Here is a 22273-nt window from a genome sequence, read left to right as displayed (position 1 = left end):
AATATTATATCAAACTTATATGTCCAATACTACAGTTTTGAGCGCTTGTTCCTTCACACAAATAAAAAGTCATTAAAAGTCAGCCAACGAAAATGTTCATTGATATAACGAAACGTTTTCATTAATACAATGAAAATATTCGTCAATAGTACGAAACGTTACGTTGATATGCAGAAAATTCGTTATATTAACGAAAAAATTCGTTGTATTAACGAATTTGTTTCATTGGCTGACTTTTAACGACACATTTCGTTAATACAACGAAACTTTTTCTATTAGTGTTCATATAAAAAATTAGAAACACCACAAATGATTCTCATTACTTTATTTCAAAGACTTAAAATAAAGATGCAAATTCCAAAGAAGATTAACCTAAATTTAACGAAAAAAAAACTTAAAAAAATATTATAAAATATTATTATAATAAATACATTTTTCTGCTTAAGAAATTTCTCCTAAATATTGTGAATATTATTCTCAATTTACAAAGATTTGGAATACAATGAAAAATATTGTCATATTGTGAAATTACGAACTTCAAAAGCTGCGTATCACCTTTAATATATAATACCATAGACCAATTAAGGTATAGACATCTCAAGTGAATTCACAGCACTGTAGTTTGTCTGCACACCGTGTGCAATTGAGTGATTTTTTAATTTTGTTTTCTTTCCTTTGTTTTCTTGATGAAACACCAAATATTGTAAAAGCATATAAAATTCGACACCCTTTTTGTTTTCCAAAAAGAAATTGAGTCACTTGACTGCGCAATTGAGTGGAATGACTGCGCACTGCAAATAAACAAAACCATGGTGAATTATCAAAGTATGTCTCTATATTTTCTTGGTCTATGATAATAACGTTAACCACATACTCATTTCGAATTATTGCTTTACATTCACAATAAATATGTCTTGCAAATACAACTCTGTTGACCCCCCTAAAAATGCACAGTAGAAAATCAACCCTGTTATCAACCCCCAATAATGTAAACAAATCCAAAATTGGGGATGGATGGGCGTTACATTGTCCATACATTGTATGCTTGTTTGCTGTTTTGTTTATATCCTCATTTGTATTTCTCCTCTTCTTCTTCATCTTCTCGCTTGTTATTCACCAACCAGATTTTCATTTAACTGCCAATGATAGCACCTTGCCAATGTTTTGATAATAGTTTTTGCATTGTGCATTCTTCTTTCTCTCTTTCATAAATCCAACACTAAGGGGTGGGTGGGTGTTTGTAAATAGCAAGTGATAAGGTGGTGGTTGTGGAGGTGGTGAAAACACATATCTCTAATTTTTGACAATTTCAGTTTTTCTAACGAGGACGAAGTGTAGTGAACAGCAAAACCGAGAGACATTGCAAATTAAAACCAATAGAATTCAGTCTGGTCTTCTTTTTATGATATTTGGATAAAGTGACGTTATTTTAGAAAAAGTAAAAAACATTAATAAAAATAACAAAAAAAAAATATAGTAATTTACATGGCAAATAAAAAAATAAAATAATCATTAAAAAACTGCTGTGAGTGAGTTGGTGAAGGCAAAAAAAGTTGTACAGCTATAGCCTTTTGCCAAAAGAAAAGAAGAAAATCCCTCAAAAATATCTCCAAAAAAGCCAAAAAATATAAAACGAAATATTTGGAAAAAATCAATATCACTGTGATTTGTTGTTACCATTATTATAGTACTTCGTAGTTGTTATTGTTGCTATTTCTTTTTCTATTGAGTACATGTGTTAATGTATTTAAGTGCGTGTTAGTGTGTAAAAATTGCGTATAAACCTTAGGGGGTGCATGTTCTTGGTATCTGGGTGTAAAATTTTGTTAAGAACAATTAATCTCCTCGATGTTTTAACACAGAAGGAGTGTATGTATTATGTACTATTCGGATTATGTCGATTAGTGTTGTAATGAAACAAATACTAGCAGTAACAAAACATAATGCATTTGAGGGGAAAATAAAGTCATATTAATTTGTATATGCCCACCCAGAGAATTGGGAGATATGCTAACTTTATTATTTCGTTTGCAACGCATGTATATTATATAAATATAGGTGATCCAATAAGTACTTAGCCTCTCTGTCTTCTGACGCATAGCTATCGCAAGAGAACTAACTCACTAACGTGTATTACGGTAATGTAGCTGACACGAAGTTTTACCAATTCAAAGGACCATTTTTTTGTATTGGATGTACTCGTAAATACGTTTAAGTGATTCAATGATTACAAGTACATAAGGCCGTATGTTCGGCCAGGCTGAATCTTATGTACCCTCCACCATAGATTTAGTAGAAAGTTCTACACGCAGAGATGGAATATGATCACCCCAAACATGTTTCAACAGCAAAATGTTATCTTTGTCGCAAATATGTACATAGTGGCCGAAATCAGATACATAATCTTCGAGAAAATAACATGGTTGCGACAAATATGTTACATCTTCACCGTCACAAAATAACATTTTGCTCTTGAAACATTATCATATTCCTTCTCTGGGTGTACTAAATACTTTAATCACAATTAATTTTCGCACGATAAATTTCACCCGGATCGAATGAAATTTATTTTTCCATGAGGCTCCTGGGTTCGGTTTATGTTATGGGGCTATATACAGTCGAACTTCCATAACTCGAATCACTATTATCCCAAAAAAAGTTCGACTTACGGAGACTTCGTGTTATAGAATTTTTTTGTTGAAAAAAAAAAACACAAGTACGGACATAAATTATTAGTTCGTATTCTTTATTTAAAAAAGGCACTGACAGAAAAATATAATATGTATGTAAGTAAGTCAGAGTGAAGTAAAATATTCTGAAATTAGTGACTGGAAATTTACTATGTTTTTGTTATTTTGAGTAAAAAATTACTCTAATTTGTTCAAAGCCTTGTAGTGCTCATCAGTTGTAGTGTCATTGGTTTGCAAATATAAATTCAATGTTCGGAAAGATTTTTCTACATCATTTGTGGATGGCTGGTGTATAGTTTCTTCCACCTTTTACTACTTAGACGAAAACCAGTCTCAAACGACGTGATAATTGATTCCTTATTTTTAAAAATCGTTGAGACCGTACTAGCCGGGATACCATATTTTGCTGCTGCTTCCTTTTTCTTTAATCCACCATCAACTTCTTTGATTAATTTATACTTTTCTTCAATCGACAAACATTTTAATACACGTTTAGATGCCATGATAAACACAAATACATACGATGTTACTCATATCTATCATCACACGCAACTGCAAATTATTCATAGAATTGCCACTCTTGCAAATAAAAAAGCATTTGATATATGAAGGGACTTCCCCAAATAATAATACATATGATAACAAATAAGGTAGTAGCAGTTGCTATGTGAGAGCGAGTGAGTGACGCATTTTTGACAGAAGGTGGCAGTCAACAACACGGGGCAGATGCCTCAGTTGACTCGTTTGACAAATGGTAGCAGTTAGAGGTCTGCATCGAATAACTTTTCACTACATGTATGCAATTCGCTGTCGAATATAGTACATACACTGTCTTTCTCTCAGAGCGCAAGTAGTGAAGTGAAGAGAACACTTGCTTGTCAAATACCACCAAGTACTTATCCGAAACAATATGTGTTCCGAAAAAAAGGAACAATAAAAATGTAAGTACTTGAGAAAAAGTACAACATGGATTCTCTTCACTTCACGTGGTACCACAAGTATTGCTCAGTTATGTGCGAAGCAAAACTTTCCATTATTATTAATCATAGATATGTATGTATGTCACATATTTCATATATTTATGTATGTCACACACTTACCTTAACGTTTGCCGTTCTTTATATCAATCCGAAAACATATATTATGGAGAGTAACTGTTTTCTTGTAATTCTGAAACTGCACGTGGTACATGGAGTACTCTATGAAGTTTTGTTCTCGCAACATACTCGACGTGATCACTCTGAGTACACTTCAATAAGAGAGAAATAGGAATATGTGTTTGTTGGTAGTGAAGACATCAGAGTAGCAACAAGAAGTTACTCGTGGCTTTTGGTGTTCATTAAAATGTGTACCAATTGTTTTGCGACTCTCTCAAATAGATGTACTCATTTAGCAAGTACACGTGTACTCTGCATTTACAAATGGAATTGTGCAGACCTCTAGTAGCAGTCATCAGCTGGCCTATTAACGCCACTGTATAGTTACACTTGGCCAAATAGAAAAACAAATAACGGCATCGTAGAACTTAGGGAGCCACCATGGTGCAATGGCTACCATGCCCGCCTTGCATACACAAGGTCGTGGGTTCGATTCCTGCTTCGACCGAACATCAAAAAGTTTCTCAGCAGTGGATTATCCCACCTCAGTAATGTTGGTGACATTTCTGAGGGTTTCAAAACTTCTCTAAGTGGTTTCACTGTCATGTGGAACGCCGTTCGGACTCGGCTATAAAAAGGAGGTCCCTTGTCATTGAGCCTAACATGGAATCGGGCAGCACTCAGTGATAAGAGAGAAGTTCACCAATGTGGTATCACAATGGACTGAATAGTCTAAGTGAGCCTGATACATCGGGCTGCCACCTAACCTAACCTAACCTATCGTAGAACTTCGAGTTATAGAATTAATATGTATGTATATACGTTCGACTTATGGAGAACTTCGAGTAATGGTAGGATTTACTCTCTTAACGCTACTTCCAACGGATTTAGTTCGAGTTAGAGAAAATTCAAGATATAGAAGTTCGAGTTATAGGAGTTCGACTGTATACAAAAAAAAAATCACGAAATTTTTCCTATCGCTATAATTATGAACAGATAGTGACCAATATTTTCATGGTGGTTATATGACATACATTAACATCACGTGCCAAATTTTAACCGGATCGGATGAAATGTGCACCTCCAGGAATCTCCGGAAATCAAATTATATAATTATGAACCGATATGGACCAATTTTTATATGGTTGTCCGAGAGCATAGATTAACATTGTACCAAACTTCAATGGGATCGAAAGATAGAGTAATTTCAACGGATGAACGGACATTGTTAGATTGACTCAGAATTTCACCACAACCGAGAATATACACGCCAAAAAATAATTCTTTCCTCCCAAACAAACAAATATCGTTTCCCATTTGCTTTTCGCTGTAAGGAAGTTTGTTTGAAAAAAAAAGTATCGATAGCTTATTGTGTAAAGGTACTAAGTCAAATTTGATGAGAGTCGACTTTTGATCTGCCCAATTCGAAAAAAAAATGTTTAAAAATTTTTTATGGAACAGTTTTTGAGATAACATGTCACGTTATTTTTAGTTTTCGCTCTTTTTTCACTAAACAAGTTATATATCGAGTTAGAAATGTCCGATTATTTCGTTGTTGGTACTTTAATGAAAGGTATTAAGATGACGAATAATCTGTGATAATTTAAGTGGTTCAAAAAATATCGATGCGAAAAGCCAAATTTTCAAAAAATCGTGTTTTACAATGGACCTATTCCTCCAGAAAAGTATAAACCATTAGTGGGTTTCTATTCATGGTCGTATAGATGATACTCTAACGTAAGTAATAAGACCAATTAGAAGAAAAACGACCGAAAAATTACACAATGAACAATATCGGGCTGTCACTATACCTAACCTAAACTAACCTATGTATTTCAATCAAAAAAAAAATTTATTGCAAAAAAAAAATATGCTTGGGTAAAATTTTATTAACAAAAAATTATTTTGGTGATAAAAGTTTGAAATTTTCAAAGACATTCAAAAAAACACTAACAAAAGAAAAACGTTTTCGGTACACGTTTTCCAAATTTTTTTGAGTGTATGGGCTCTGAGACTAAGGCGCCGTTCTTTCTATGAGTTTTTCCGTACGATAATGCACGTATCCTACTTTTCGAGATATATCCCAGATGTTGGCCAAACTTCTCTCTAATCAATGAGTGCTGGATCTCCTTCTTGGCGAAAGCAATTTATATATAAGCTTTGATAAACTCAGCATTACTGAGAGGGTATCGGTCGAAACTGGTCTTGAACCCAAGACACTCTGTATGCAAGGCGAGACTGCTAACTATTGTACTACGGTGTCTTCGAAACACTTTTGCTTTCTAAATGTACCCTTCCAGTATATTGACGTTGTTTTCGTAATACCATCCATTGCACCACGGTGAGGGTGATCTTGGTCTTCACATAAAGATCATCCAGGGATATGCTACAGAAACATCATGTCGCAGTTGTAAGGATAGCTGACAGGTCTGTATGCATTGACAAACAACTTAAAAAGGCTATCGAATGTGACCTCGATAATCTCGGTATGGTTTATAGTCGAAATTTTTTACCCATCGACTCTGACACTCAACTGCCTGGGTACTTCACTGTTCATGTACTGAATATAGTGGCTGAAAATATGGTAGGGGATATCCTCAAATTTCTAGCACTGAAATAACTAGAAAGATCAGCAAGATAGATGTTTCATCGATAGCAAATCGCATCAACAATGGATCCGTATAACATGATTGTACAATCGTCGGAATATAATACAACCTCCGTCAGAAGGGGGAAGAAAAGATGATGGGAAGAGGTGCCTTATATATCCCCATCCTTGAATAACTCCTTGTTTCACTCTGCCATCTCTAAATTCCATGTACCACAGGCAAACAATGGACTGAACAGTCTAAGTGAGCCTGAATCAAATCAGGCTGTCTGGAATGGCTGACCGTATCGAATGTCATCACGGGGACCGTCATGTGACACCACTGGAATTGTTTGAGTCCTCTATTTACGTATGCTGTAATGTCATGCGAAGCTGTTTCTGTGATATGTACCTTACGGAATTCATGATGATGGCTGAAAAATTCTACACAAGGCTGGGGAGGAGTAGTGCGTCAAAAGTCTTGGCTACTGGCGAGAGAAGGGAGATCGATCTGTACGATTCACTCTTGCTCTATTTTTTGCCCATTTTCCAGGCATCGGGTGATTCCAAGGACAAATTTAAGAGTATGGTCAACTCGTTGTATTCCCATATGCTTCAGTATTAGTATAGAAATTCTGTCGGGGCCCTGCGTCTTGGATGGTTTTGCACTGTTGATGACATTGGTAACTTCGACTAGGGTAAATTGTGGACGGAGACGGAATGCGCTTCTTTTTGCTCTATTATTCTCAGAATGCTGTGGAACTGTCAATTGAAAATGTCGCACATCTCTTCGTTTCACCATGTCGACAATGGTGACTGAGATCCCATCTTCCCTTGTACTTGTCCCAGTGCCTGTGGACAGCGGAACACAAGATTAGAGCATCTGAAGTGCTCCGCTTGTTCTCCTCTACTATCTTACAGTTCGCTAATTCTAGGATCAACAGGGTTCTTCTGGGAGGTTGAGCCTCACCTGAGCAATTCGATCAGCGTGTTTGACGTGAGCAGCTGCTGCGTTGATTAAGTCCAGGAACGCCCTCTGGCAAGGGGGCGTGAGTTCACTGAAGCAGTGATCTGTGTATTATCTGTACGTGTACATGCAAACTGCACGAATGTTATTTTCCGGTATTTTGGCTCATGATGCTTTCTTCATGATCATTGAATATGTTGGAAGTTCCTTGAATATTGAACTCGTATTATATTTTTGAGCTGTCAAATATGTATTCTATTCAACTAAATGTATTTTTATACCCTTCACCACTACTGTGGTACAGGGTATAATAAGTTTGTGCATTTGTATGTAACGCCAAGAAATAGTGGTCATAGACCCATCTTTTAGTATACCGATCGGCTTAGAATTAAATTCTGAGTCGACTTAGCGATGTCCGTCTGTCTGTCTGTCTGTCTGTCCGTCCGTCTGTCTGTATATGTAATTTTGTGCACAAAGTACAGCTCTCAATTTAAGTCCGATCGTCCTCAAATTTGGCATAGGGCCGTTTCTTGGGACAGAGACAATCGCTATTGGTTTTGGAAAAAATCGGTTCAGATTTAGATATAGCTGCCATATATATTTATCCCCGATTTGGTCATAGTTAGCGTGTTTATCAACCGATTTTCTTGAAATACCGTACATCCAAATATTTTATGAATCTCGAAAATCCTGCAAAATATCAGCCAAATCGGTTCAGATTTAGATATAGCTCCCATATATATCTTTCGTCCGATTTAGACTCATATGACCACAGAGGCCAAAGTTTACTACCAATCTTCGTGAAATTTTGCACAGAGGGTAGAATTGACATTCTACCAATGCTTGGTAAATTTGATTGAAATCGGTTCAAATTTAGATATAGCTCCCATATATATCTTTCGTCCGATTTGAACTTATATGGCCACAAAAGCCAGAGTTTTGTCGTGATTTGCTTCAAATTTTGCACAAGGGGTACATTTAATAGTATCGTTAAGTGTGTCAAATTTTGTTAAAATCGGTTCAGATTTAGATATAGCTCACATATATATCTTTCGCCCGATTTGGACTTATATGGTCTCAAAAGCCCGAGTTTTGCCCTGACTTACTTCAAATTTTGCACAAGCGGTACTTTTAACGATACTATTGTATGTGCCAAATATGGTCAAAATCGATTCAGATTTAGATATAGCTCCCATATATATCTTTCGTCCGATTTGAACTTATATGGCCTCAAAATCCAGTGTTTTGCCTTGATTTGCTTCAAATTTCGCACAAGGAGTACATTTAGTAGTATCGGTGATTGTGCCAAATTTGGTTGAAATCGGTTCAGATTTAGATATGGCTCCCATATATATCTTCCGTCCGATTTGCACTCATATGACCAGGGGGGCCAAAGTTATACTCCCATTTACGTGAAATTTCGCATAGATAGCAGAATTATTATTCTAACTATACATGTCAAATTTAGTCAAAATCGGTTCAGATTACATATATAGCTCCCATATATACGTACACCAGAGTTGGAGAAATATGGTAGACTGTTACACATTTTAGACCCATTTTTAATGGAAGTTTCCTCCAATTAACTGGATAGCGTTAGCCGATTTAAATTTTAATTCTAGAGATTTTGTAGAAGTAAAAAAATTGTCTCCTTTATATAGCTTCCAGCAAATGTGAAGTAGTTGAGATGGTAACACAAATTTTGGTCTACATAGGGGTGAAGGGTATAATATAGTCGGCCCCGCCCGACTGTAGACTTTACTTACTTGTTTTATTTTAGAATTGATACCAGAAGAGCAAATCAACAAATAAAATGTTAGAAAGGTCAATGTTTCCCTTTAAAATTCTGTTACTGCTACTAATCTCAAATGTGTACCACACGGGAACCCATGCCACCAAAGAGGTAGTAAACCTCAATTCCATATACGACGATAAAATCCATCATTTACAGAAACGTATGGATCTACAAATATGCTTGGGTAAGTATTTAAGCACAGCAAATCCGGACATTCTATTCACCACAATTCTTTCCTTTTTCGAATTACAGGACAATTCGATGTTCATAAAAATACAATCATACGTACCGGTGAATCCCAGGCTATAGGAGGGAAATATCTTCAAGGTCTTGAATTGGATACCATGGAGGAATGTCAACGATTATGTTGTGAGACCGAATCATGTGATGTTTATATATTCGAAAGTAAAAAGGATGGCTATTGCTACCTATTCGAATGTGGAACCCCAGAAAACTTCCATTGTAAATTTACCCGTCATGCCAACTACACCAGTGCTGTACTTACACCAGTCATACGTCATGGTATTGAGGTCACTACTCCACATCCTATAATGCAACACAAAAGTTCATCGGGAATATCCCAACAAGAATGGGAATTATCCAATTTAAAGATCAAACCAGAGGTTAGAGAAAAACCAGAAGAAATAGGTTTACCAGCTATTGGGGCAGTTAATGGAGTTATATCCAATGGAAGTATTAAGAAATCCTTGGGAACGGATGGAGGACAGGAGACTAAAGGTGAGAAAGATAATTTCGTCAAAATTTTATTTTTATAGAAAATTTTGTCAAAATTTTATTTTTATAGAAAATTTTATCAAAATGTTGCTTCTTTAGACAATTTTGTCAAAATTTCATTTCTATAGAAAATGTTGTCAAAATTTATTTCTATAGAAAATTTTGTCAAAATTTTATTTCTATACAAAATTTTGTCAAAATTTTATTTCTATAGAAAATTTTGTCAAAATTTTATTTCTATAGAAAATTTTGTCAAAACTTTATTTCTATAGAAAAATTTTGTCAAAATTTTATTTCTATAGAAAATTTTGTCAAAATTCCTATCAAAATTTTGTCAAAATTTTATTTCTATAGAAAATGCAGTCAACATTCAAAATGTCGTTTCTTTAGAAAATTTTGTCAAAATTGCATTTCTATAGAAAATTTTGTCAAAATTTATTTCTGTAGAAAATTTTGTCAAAATTTTATTTCTCTAGAAAATTTTGTCAAAATTTTATTTCTATAGAAAATTTTGTCAAAATTTTATTTCTATAGAAAATTTGTCAAAATTCCTATCAAAATTTCGTCAAAATTTCATTTCTATAGAAAATGCAGTCAACATTTATTTCTAAAGAAAATTTTCTCAAAATTTTGCTGCAAGTAGAGGATGCTGATGAGAAATGTGGTAATTACGAAACGTGCGTCCATCCAACCATCTTGCAGTCTATAGGGCTTTGCCCAAATAAATTTGACAAACATTCTTTGCCTCTGTTGGTTAAGCTACACTTGTAGTTTAGTCAATGTATGGTTTTAAGCTGAAATAAAAAACAACAACAAAATTAAAATGTATAAAAAAATGTTGTCAAAATTTTATTTCTATGGAAAATTTTCCCAAATTTTATTTCTATAGAAAATTTTGTCAAAATTTTATTTCTAGAGAAAATGCTGTCAACATTATTTCTAAAGAAAATGTTCCTACAATTTTATTTCTACAAAAAAAATTCTCAAAACTTTATTTCTAAACAAAATGTCAAAATTTTGTTGCTATAGAAAATTTTGTCAAAATTTTACTCCTATAGAAAATGTTGTCAACATTTTGTTGCTATAGATAATTTTGTCAAAATTTTATTTCTATAGAAAATGTTGTCAAAAATTTAGTTCTATAGAATACTTTGTCAAAATTTTATTCCTATAGAAAATTTTTCCAAAAATTTATTTCTGTAGAAAATTTTGCCAAAATTTTATTTCTATAGAAAATTTTGCCATAATTTTATTTCTATAGACAATTTGGTTAACATTTTATCTCTATAGAAAGTTTTGTTTCTATAGAAAATTTTCTCAAAATTTCTATAGAATATTCTCTTAAAATTTTATTTCTATAGAAAATTAAAATTATATTTATTGGAAAATTTTGTCAAAATTTTATTTCTATAGAAAATTAAAATTTTATTTCTATAGAAAATGCTGTCAACATTTATGTCTAAAGAAAATTCTCCTACAATTTTATTTCTACAAAAAATTATCTCAAAGCTTTATTTCTAAAGAAAATGTTGTCAAAATTTTTTTGGTACAGAAAATTTTGTCAAACTTTTGTTGCTATAGATAATTTTGTCAAAATTTTATTTATATAGAAAATTATGTCAAAATCTTATTTCTATGGAAAATTTTCTCAAAATTTTATTTCTATAAAAAATGTTGTCAAAATTTTATATCTATATAAAATTTTGTCAAAATTTTGTAGCTATAGACAATTTTGTCAAAATTTTACTCCTATAGAAAATGTTGTCAATATTTTGTTGCTATAGATAATTTAGAAAAAATTTTATTTCTATAGAAAATGTTGTCAAAAATTTAGTTCGACAGAATGCTTTGTCAAAATTTTATTTCTATAAAAAAATTTTTCAAAATTTTATTTCTATAGAAAATTTTGTCAAAATTTTATATCTATAGAAAATTTTGCCAAAATTTTATATCTATAGAAAATTTTGTCAAAATTTTATTTCTAGAGAAAATTTTGTTAAAATTTTATTTCTATAGAAAATTTTGTCAAAATTTTTGTTTCTGTAGAAAATTTTCTTACAATATTATTTCTATAGAAAATTAAAATCTTATTTCTATAGAAAATGTTCTCAAACTTTTAATTCTATAGACAATTTGGTTAAAATTTTATCTCTATAAAAACTGTGTCAAAATTTTATTTCTATAGAAAATTTTGTCAAAATTTTATTTCTATAGAAAATTTTGCCAAAATTTTATTTCTATAGACAATTTTGTGAAAATTTTATCTCGATAGAAAGTTTTGTTTCTACAGAAAATTTTCTCAAACTTTCTATAGAATATTGTCTTAAAATTTTATTTCTATAGAAAATTAAAATTTTATTTATTGGAAATTTTTGTCAAAATTGTATTTCTATTGAAAATTAAAATTTTATTTCTATAGAAAATTGTCTCAAACTTTTAATTCTATAGACAATTTGTTTAAAATTATATCTCTATATAAAATTGTGTCAAAGTTTTATTTCTATAGAAAATTTTGCCAAAATTTTATTTCTATAGAAAATTTTGCCAAAATTTTATTTCTATAGACAATTTGGTTAACATTTTATCTCTATAAAAAGTTTTGTCTCTATAGAAAATTTCCTCAAAATTTCTATAGAATATTCTCTTAAAATTTTATTTCTATAGAAAATTAAAATTTTATTTATTGGAAAATTTTCTATAGAAATAAAATTAAAGTTTTATTTCTATAGAAAATTTTGTCAAAATTTTATTTCTATAGAAAATTTTGTCAAAATTTTATTTCTTAGAAAATTTTTATAAAATTTTATTTCCGAAGAAAATTTTGATAAAAGTGAAAAATTTGATATAAATAAAAATTTCTATCAATATTTTATTTCGATAGAAAATTTTGTCAAAATTTTATTCCTATAGAGAGTTTATCAAAATTTTATTTCTTTAGACAATTTTGTCAACATTTCATTTCTATAGAAAATTTTGATAAAATTTAATTTCTTTATGAAACCATAATATATAGTTTTCCTTTCCTTTTCAGTAAATGCTTCTACTCAATGTGGCCGTTTCCAATTTGCCTGTCATTCCGGAGAATGTATAGCCATATACAATGCTTGTGATGGTATTCCTCAGTGTGAGGATGGTAGTGATGAAGGACCAGAGGTACTTTAAAGATGGAATATTTTTTGGTAAAACCTTATAATTTTTACCATATTTGATTTCTTTGTATAGTGCTCTGGAGCGAACAATAAATTAACATCCAATCCGAAATCATCACCTGATGCTACGATTAGTAATAAAGAACCCGCAAATAATCCATCTTTATCTCAATACCAACCTACGTTGATGCAACAATCTGTACAACAACAATTGCAAAGTATGCAACAACCTTCACATTCGGTCCCAGCTACTGGTTTAGTAGCTCCAATTCCTATGGTCAATAATCGTGAAGATCCCACAGTTTGGGAAACACGAAAAATTGTTTCAGGAACACCCATTGGCGGTGTGAGTGGAAACAATGGAGGTGAGTAATTTATTTTCAGTTACAAATTTCTTAAATTTTTTTTCGTATAGAAAATTCGGTAGATATTTTATTTCGTCCCTTAGTCTTAATCATCCAGTACCTGCGAGATACTGGTATTATTTTGCCAGAATACTCAGTTAAATTATTGATCGATCGGTCTTTCTCTAAAACAAGCCGATTCAGTAGTTACCATAGTACATATGATGTTGACCTTCACTCAACCCGATATCTATTCTTTAGCAGATTGGAATGATTCATATCCTTGGTCAGACCTCTTTTCCAATGTTGGAAAGTTCCTCAGTCATACAGGATTGTTTTTTTTTTCTTATTTTCCTCTTAGCACACATGTACCTTTAAAACGGAACCAAATCGGTTCAGATTTAAATAAATGTCTATCGGAAAATAATTCCTTATTTCCATCAATCCAGCAAATTTGAAGGATTTGAGATGGTATTTGTAAGATTCCTGTCTAAATATTGACAAAATTTTCTATAGCAAACAAATGTTGACAAATTTTTCTATACAAATAAAATTTTGACAAAATTTTCTATTGAAATAAAATTATGACAAAATCTTCTCTAGATATAAAACTTTGACGAAATTTTCAATAGAAATAAAATCTTGATAGAATTTTCTATATAAATCACATTTTGACAAAATTTTCTATAGAAATCAAATTTTTAGAAAATTTTATTTATTGAAATAATATTTTGACAAAATTTTCTACAGATATAAAATTTTGACCAAATGTTCAATAGAAATAAAATTTTGACAAAATATTCTATAGAAATAAAATTTTGACAAAATTTTCTATAGAAATAAAATTTTGACAAAATTTTCTATAGAAATAAAATTTTGACAAAATTTTTATAGAAATAAAATGTTGACAAAATTTTCAATAGAAATAAAATTTTGACAAAATATTCTATAGAAATAAAATTTTGACAAAATTTTCTATACAAATAAAATTTTGACAAAACTTTCAATAGAAATAAAATTTTGACCAAATGTTCAATAGAAATAAAATGTTGACAAAATTTTCTATAGAAATAAAATTTTGACAAAATTTTCTATAGAAATAAAATGTTGACAAAATTTTCTATAGAAATAAAATTTTGACAAAATTGTCTATAGGAATAAAATTTTCAAAAAATAGTTCTGTAGAAATAAAATTTTGACAAAATTTTCTATAGAAATAAAATTTTGACAAAATTTTCAATAGAAATAAAATTTTGACCAAATGTTCAATAGAAATAAAATTTTGACAAAATATTCTATAGAAATAAAATTTTGACAAAATTTTCTATAGAAATAAAATTTTGACAAAATGGTCTATAGAAATAAAATTTTGACAAAATTTTCTATGGAAATAAAGTTTTGACAAAATCTTCTATGGAAATAAAATTTTGACAAAATTGTCTATAGGAATAAAATTTTGAAAAAAATTAATAAAGAAATAAAATTTTGACAGAATTTTCTAGAGAAATAACATTTTGACAAAATTTTCTATAAAACTAAAATTTTTAGAATTTATAGAGATAAAATTTTCTATAGAAATAAAATTATGACAAAATCTTCTATAGATATAAAATTTTAACAAAATCTTCTATAGAAATAAAATGTTGACAAAATTTTCTATAGAAATGAAATTTTGACAAAATTTTCTATAGAAATAAAATTTTGACAAAATTTTCTATAGAAATCAAATTTTGACAAATTTTCTATAGAAATGAAATTTTGACAAAATTTTCTATAGAAATAAAATTTTGACAAAATTTTCTATAGTAATAAAATTTTGACAAATTTTCTATAGAAATCAAATTTTGACAAAATTTTTTAGAAATCAAATTTTGACAAAATTTTCAATAGAAATAAAATCTTGACAAAATTTTCTATAGAAATAAAATTTTGACAAAATTTTCTATAGAAATCAAACTTTGACAAATTTTCTATAGAAATCAAATTTTGACAAAATTTTTTAGAAATCAAATTTTGACAAAATTTTCTATAGAAATAAAATTTTGACAAAATTTTCAATAGAAATAAAAATTTTGAAAAAAATTTCTATAGTAATAAAATTTTGACAAAATGTTCTATAGAAATAAAATTTTGACAAAATTTTCTATGGAAATAAAATTTTGACAAAATTTTCTATGGAAATAAAATTTTGACAAAATTGTCTATAGGAATAAAATTTTGAAAAAAAATCTGCAGAAATAAAATTTTGACAGAATTTTCTAGAGAAATAAAATTTTGACAAAATTTTCTATAAAACTAAAATTTTGAGAATTTATACAGATAAAATTTTCTATATAAAATTTTCTATAGAAATAAAATTATGACAAAATCTTCTATAGATATAAAATTTTAACAAAATCTTCTATAGAAATAAAATGTTGACAAAATTTTCTATAGAAATGAAGTTTTGACAAAATTTTCTATAGAAATAAAATTTTGACAAAATTTTCTATAGAAATCAAATTTTGACAAATTTTCTATAGAAATCAAATTTTGACAAAATTTTTTAGAAATCAAATTTTGACAAAATTTTCTATAGAAATAAAATTTTGACAAAATTTTCAATAGAAATAAAATTTTGACGAAATTTTCTATAGAAATAAAATTTTGACAAAATGTTCTATAGAAATAAAATTTTGACAAAATGTCCTATAGAAATAAAATTTTGACAAAATTTTCTATAGAAATAAAATGTTGACAAAATTTCCTATAGAAATAAAATGTTGACAAAATTTCCTATAGAAATAAAATGTTGACAAACAATTGTCTTTTAAATTTGAGATTTCCGTACTAGGAAAAAACAATTAATTTATCCGTTTTCAGCTTTTCTAGTCGTGTGCACTATAAGTCCTTTAAAAACGTTTTAACGATAACTTAAGTTTTCAAATTCAGCCTCGACTTTAAGTAGAAATTATGCTGTGTTTCAAGTAAAAAACACCTTTAAAATAAAGTATTGAAAAACATTTCCTATTTTTTAAACCTTTTTATACTCACCACCATAGAATGGTGACGGGGGTATAATAAGTTTGTCATTCCGTTTGTAACACATCGAAATATCGATTTCCGACTATATAAAGTATATATATTCTTGATCAGGGAGAAGTTCTAAGACGATATAAGCATGTCCGTCTGCCTGTCTGTTGTAATCACGCTACATCCTTCAATAATGGCGCTATCGTCCTGAAATTTGGCACAGATTCGTATTTTGTTTGCAGGCAGTTCGAAGATGGGCTATATCGGTCCAAGTTTTGATATAGTCCTCATATAAACCGACCTCCCCATTTGGGGTCTTGGGCTTATAAAAACTGTAGTTTTTATCCAATTTGCCTGAAAAAGTGTATCGAAAATGGGGCCTATCGGTCCATGTTTTGGTATAGCGCCCATATGGACCGATTTTGCTTCTTGGGCGTCTAGAAAGTGTGTTTTCTATTTCGATTTGCCTGAAATTGGAAATCTAGAGGTATTCTAGACCCATAAAGATGTGTGCCGAAAATGGGGTGTATCGGTCCAAGTTTTGATGTAGCCCCCATATAGAAATTTGAAATCTAGAGGTACTCTATGACCCTAAAGACGTGTACCGAAAATGGTGAGTACCGGCCCATGTTTTGATATAGCCCCCATATAGACCGATCTCCCGATTTTACTTCTTGGACTTCTAGAATCCGTAGTTTTTACCCAATTTGCCTGAAATTGGAAATCTAGAGGTACTCTACGACCCTAAAGACGTGTACCGAAAATGGTGAGTACCGGTCCATGTTTTGATATAGCCCCCATATAGACCGATCTCCCGATTTTACTTCTTGGTCTTCTAGAAACCGTAGTTTTAATCCAATTTACCTGAAATTTGAAATCTAGAGGTACTCTACGACCCTAAAGACGTGTACCGAAAATGGTGAGTACCGGTCAATGTTTTGATATAGCCACCATATAGACCGATCTCCCGATTTTACTGCTTGGTCTTCTAGAATCCGTAATTTTTACCCAATTTGCCTCAAATCCGAAATCTAGAGGTACTCTACGACTCTAAAGACATGTACCGAAAATGGTGAGTACCGGTCCATGTTTTGATATAGCCACCATATAGACCGATCTCCGGATTTTACTGCTTGGTCTTCTAGAATCCGTAATTTTTACCCAATTTGCCTCAAATCCGAAATCTAGAGGTACTCTACGACCCAAAAGACGTGTACCGAAAATGGTGAGTACCGGTCCATGTTTTGATATAGCCACCATATAGACCGATCTCCCGATTTTACTGCTTGGTCTTCTAGAATCCGTAATTTTTACCCAATTTGCCTCAAATCCGAAATCTAGAGGTATTCTAGGACCTTAAAGAGGTGTGCCGAAAATGGTGAGTATCGGTCCATGTTTTGCTATAGCCCCCATATAGACCGCTCTCCCAATTTTACTTCTTGGGCTTCTAGAATCCGTAGTTTTTACCCAATTTGCCTGAAATTGGAAATCTAGAGGTATTCTAGGACCATAAAGGAGTGTGCCGAATATATTGAGTATCGGTACAGTTTTTAATATAGCCCCCTTTTAAACCGGTCCTCTGATTTGGGGTCTAGATTCTAGAACTACAATTACATGTGCTGAATACTGTGTGTATCTTTTTATGTTTTGGTATAGCCCCCATTACACCGAACTCCCGATTTAACTCCTAAGGTTTCTAGAAGTTTTTATCCCATTTGCCATTGAAAATATACTAGCATTTTAGACCCATAACAAAGTGTATATAATTTAGTTTTATCGGTCATTTGGTAAAGCCTCCATATAGACCGATTTCACTTATTGAGGGTATAGAAGACGCACTGATCATGAAAATTGCTTGAAACTGAATACAAAATTTACAGATTTTATTTCTCGTAGTCATTTATATAATTGGGATGAAAATTCACAGATTTTAGATTTTAAATCAAGGCGTTATTTCATCATTTACTTTCACTTAATAGAGATGTTTATGAATTCTCTAAAACTCATACAAAAAATGGTTCTTATAAATTCAGAATCTGATCTAATCTTCATAGGTAAAATCTTTACATTTACCTATGGGAAGCGTACTGGTTGAACTGATCTGCTTGGTAAAATATCTGTCATCAAACCCCCCTCAAATTTTCAAAGTAAACTATTATATTAAAATCATGGTGGTGGGTATTTAAGATTCGGCCCGGCCGAACTTACTACTGTATATACTTGTTTTCTTTGTTATCAAGATACAAATATCAGGAAATTTAAAGACAATTTCATATATTTTGAAGAATTTTTTTGAATCATTAAAGCCAGGTTTACCTTAATCATACAAAAATTTTCTTTCATCTAAAGATGACCAATTTTAAGCCGAATCACTTAACTATAAGGACAAGAGGACTTCAATGAAAAGTTTATTTACTTTTTGACAGAGAAAAAACTTTATATCAGTGAAATACGTTTTCTATGCTAAGCAAAATTCGCATTCGTATTTTGAGGACTAGAAATCTCACGACAATATATTTTTCAATGTACTTTAGTTTGAAAAGCACTGGTTGCTTAAGGATACATCGTTGTTTACTTTTAACTGTTTTCAATAGACAGTGGTATTTTGCTTTGTTGAAAGAGACAATACTAATTATTATTTTTTCCATATAATCATTCCATCTTGCAGTATTCTTTTTCTTTCATAAATTTAAATTTAAAGTTGAATTTCCTATATTAGTCTAAATGAAATAAGAGCAAATAATGTGCAATTTCTCTTCCCAAGCTATTAATTAAACGACGATTATCTAAGTTTTAATTTTGAGAATATTGTAATTCGTAATAATATAATTAAAGTCATATCTTCTTAGCTAACCCTAACTCTGTACTAATACATTCTACACCTGAAACTATGAAAATATACTTTGTTCCTTTATTACCAATCTTAGCATAATTATTCATTGTTTTGTGAAAACATTAAACTAAAACAGATTCCCACAATCATAAAGAAAAGTTTAGTAATACATGAGCTCATGTAGGTATTCACGCCTTCTGGGACTATGCCTTCATGATTTCTATGATTTATCTGTACTGTGAAATATAATATCGTGCATTTCATCTTTTTAGTCTATTTAACATGACAGCTTGCCAGAAATGTCTGCGCACGCGTAAACACCATTTAATAGTTGAAGCATCATAAAGCATTAAGCGTAGGGGTATTGTGAAAAAATTGCGATAGAAAATAATTACTGACTAATGTGATAAAACTGCCTGAACTGGTTAAATTATGCAAAAAGATTTTGATAAATTGTACATTACATCAACCATAGATTGGCTGATAAATAATAGTGTTTTTTTTAATTAACAGTATTTATTTAAAATATCAGTACTAAAACTAACGTAAAATTTGAATGGGACCTTACATTCCAAAATGTAGAAATAAAATTTTGGCAAAATTTTCTGTGGAAATAAAATTTTGGTAAAATTTTCTGTGGAAATAAAATTTTGGCAAAATTTTCTATAGAAATAAAATTTTGAAAAAATTTTCTATAGAAATAAAATTTTGATAAAATTTTCTATACAAATAAAAATTTGAAATGAATTATCTATACAAATAAAATTTTGACAAAATTTTCTATAGAAATAATATCTTCACAAAACTTTATATAGAAATAAAATTTTGAAACAAATTATCTATACAAATAAAATTTTGACAAAATTTCCTATAGAAATAAAATGTTGACAAAATTTTCTATAGAAATAGGTTAGGTTAGGCGGTAGCCCGATGTATCAGGCTCACTTAGACTATTAAGTCCATTGTGATACCACATTGGTGAACTTCTCTCTTATCACTGAGTGCTGCCCGATTCATGTTAAGCTCAAAGACAAGGGACCCCCTTTTTATAGCCGAGTACAAACGGCGTTCCACATTGCAGTGAAACCACTTAGAGAAGCTTTGAAACCCTCAGAAATGTCACCAGCATTACTGAGGTGGGATAATCCACCGCTGAAAAGCTTTTTGGTGTTCGGTCGAAGCAGGAATCGAACCTACGACCTTGTGTATGCAAGGCGGGCATGCTAACCATTGCACCACGGTGGCTCTATAGAAATAAAATCTTGACAAAATTTTCTATAGAAATAAAATTTTGACAAAATTTTCTATAGAAATAAAAGTTTGACAAAATTTTCAATAGAAATAAAATTTTGATAAAAATTTTCTATAGAAATAAAATTTTGACAAAATATTCTATAGAAATAAAATTTTGACAAAATTTTCTATAGCAATAAAATTTTGAAAAAATTTCTATAGAAATAAAATTTTTACAAAAATTTCTATAGAAATAAAATTTTGACAAAATTTTCTATAGAAATAAAATTTTGATTTCATTCATTTCATTTTTCAAATTCTTCTTTATTAATTTGATTTTTAAATACAATTCATTTAATGAGATTTTATCACAGTAGATATTACAACAAATGAGACACTGGCTGGCAATATAAGCTATGTTATTTAAGATACATATTATTAAAGGCAAAAACAGGTTAAAGACCTTTATATGAAATTAAACAAAAGTCAAATATTGTTGAAAATTAACATACATGCAGAAGATTATCTAATTCAATAACCTAAAACAAACATATATTTTCAATTTGATAATTTAATAGTAAAATAAGAAATATTTTAATATACTCGCTCTACACAAGACCTTATCAAACAATAAGGGGAAGTTTCAATTTTGGAAAAATAATTTAAATTTAGCCTTTTGATGAAATCACAAATTTTCTCATATCCAGTTTCATTATGAAGTAATGAAGTAGAGTATCTCCAATTCTTTCCATTGATAATTTTTAAACATTTATTTTGTACAATCTGTAACTTCTCCAAATGGGTCTTTGCAGCTTTTTACCAAACTGGACATGCATATGTTAAAATAGGTCTTATGATACCTTTGAACAGTAGATTCTTATTTTTATGATTCAGCAGAGACTTTCTACACAAAAGCGGCCACAACGCCCTTAACGATTTTAGTTATTTGTTACGGATCTCTTCTAAGTGTTTCCCATAAGATAATTTTTTATCTAACGTGACCCCCAGATACTTGACACTATCAGCAGCCGCAATCGTTTCATCTCCAAACTTAAGCCTTCGATTCGGCTTCCTTTTAGGGGATTTATTATAAGGAAAAATAATCGCCTGCGTTTTACTGGGATAATTTTGACATAATTTTCTACAGAAATTAGATTTTTAAAATTTAATATAATATTTTGACAAAATTTTCTATAGAAATAAAATTTTGACAAAATTTTCTATAGAAATAAAATTTTGACAAAATTTTCTATAGAAATAAAATTTTGACAAAATTTTCTATAGGAATAAAATTTTGACAAAATTTTCTATAGAAATAAAATTTTGACAAAATTTTCTATAGACATAAAATTTTGAAAAAAACTTCTATAGAAATAAAATTTTTACAAAAATTTTTATAGAAATAAATTTTGACAAAATTTTCTATAGAAATAACATTTTGACAAAATTTTCTAAAGAAATAAAATTTAGACAAAATTTTCTATAGAAATTTTTTTTTTTTACAAAATTTTCTACAGAAATAAAATTTAGACAAAATTTTCTATAGAATTAAAATTTTGACAAAATTGTTTTCATTTGAATGAAGTAAGAGGAAGCACGCTCAAAATAAACCCAGACAACTGCACTCAAATCGATGATTTGATGGTGGCAAAGGAAAAGAGAGATGTTTGTATGAATTTATATCGGCATAAGCCGGCTATCATAAACCTTTTTTCGGAGGATTCACTTTGGGTTTAGTGAACTGCCTGAATTTATTCTGATAATTGGTTTATAGTTTTGCTGTAAGTAGAGGATGCTGATGAGGAATGTGGTAATTCCGAAACGTGCGTTC

General features: G+C 30.3%; 1 protein-coding gene across 1 annotated transcript in view; it reads left to right on the top strand.

Moving 5' to 3' along the window:
* Positions 1 to 1292: 1292 nt before the first annotated feature.
* The window catches only part of LOC142225111 (uncharacterized), a 42592-nt gene continuing 21611 nt past the window's right edge, over positions 1293 to 22273 (top strand). Inside the window, exons 1-5 of the mRNA XM_075294883.1 lie at positions 1293 to 1438; positions 9122 to 9320; positions 9389 to 9874; positions 12903 to 13024; positions 13094 to 13385. Of these exons, the coding sequence (XP_075150998.1) occupies positions 9155 to 9320; positions 9389 to 9874; positions 12903 to 13024; positions 13094 to 13385 (1066 nt within the window). The 5' untranslated portion in view covers positions 1293 to 1438; positions 9122 to 9154. The remainder of the gene's footprint in view (positions 1439 to 9121; positions 9321 to 9388; positions 9875 to 12902; positions 13025 to 13093; positions 13386 to 22273) is intronic.

This window comes from Haematobia irritans, chromosome 2 (genome assembly GCF_050003625.1).
Source record: "Haematobia irritans isolate KBUSLIRL chromosome 2, ASM5000362v1, whole genome shotgun sequence".
NCBI classification, from domain to species: domain Eukaryota; kingdom Metazoa; phylum Arthropoda; class Insecta; order Diptera; family Muscidae; genus Haematobia; species Haematobia irritans.
Note: the sequence above shows the minus strand (reverse complement) of the source record. Positions and strands in the feature narration are given on the sequence as shown.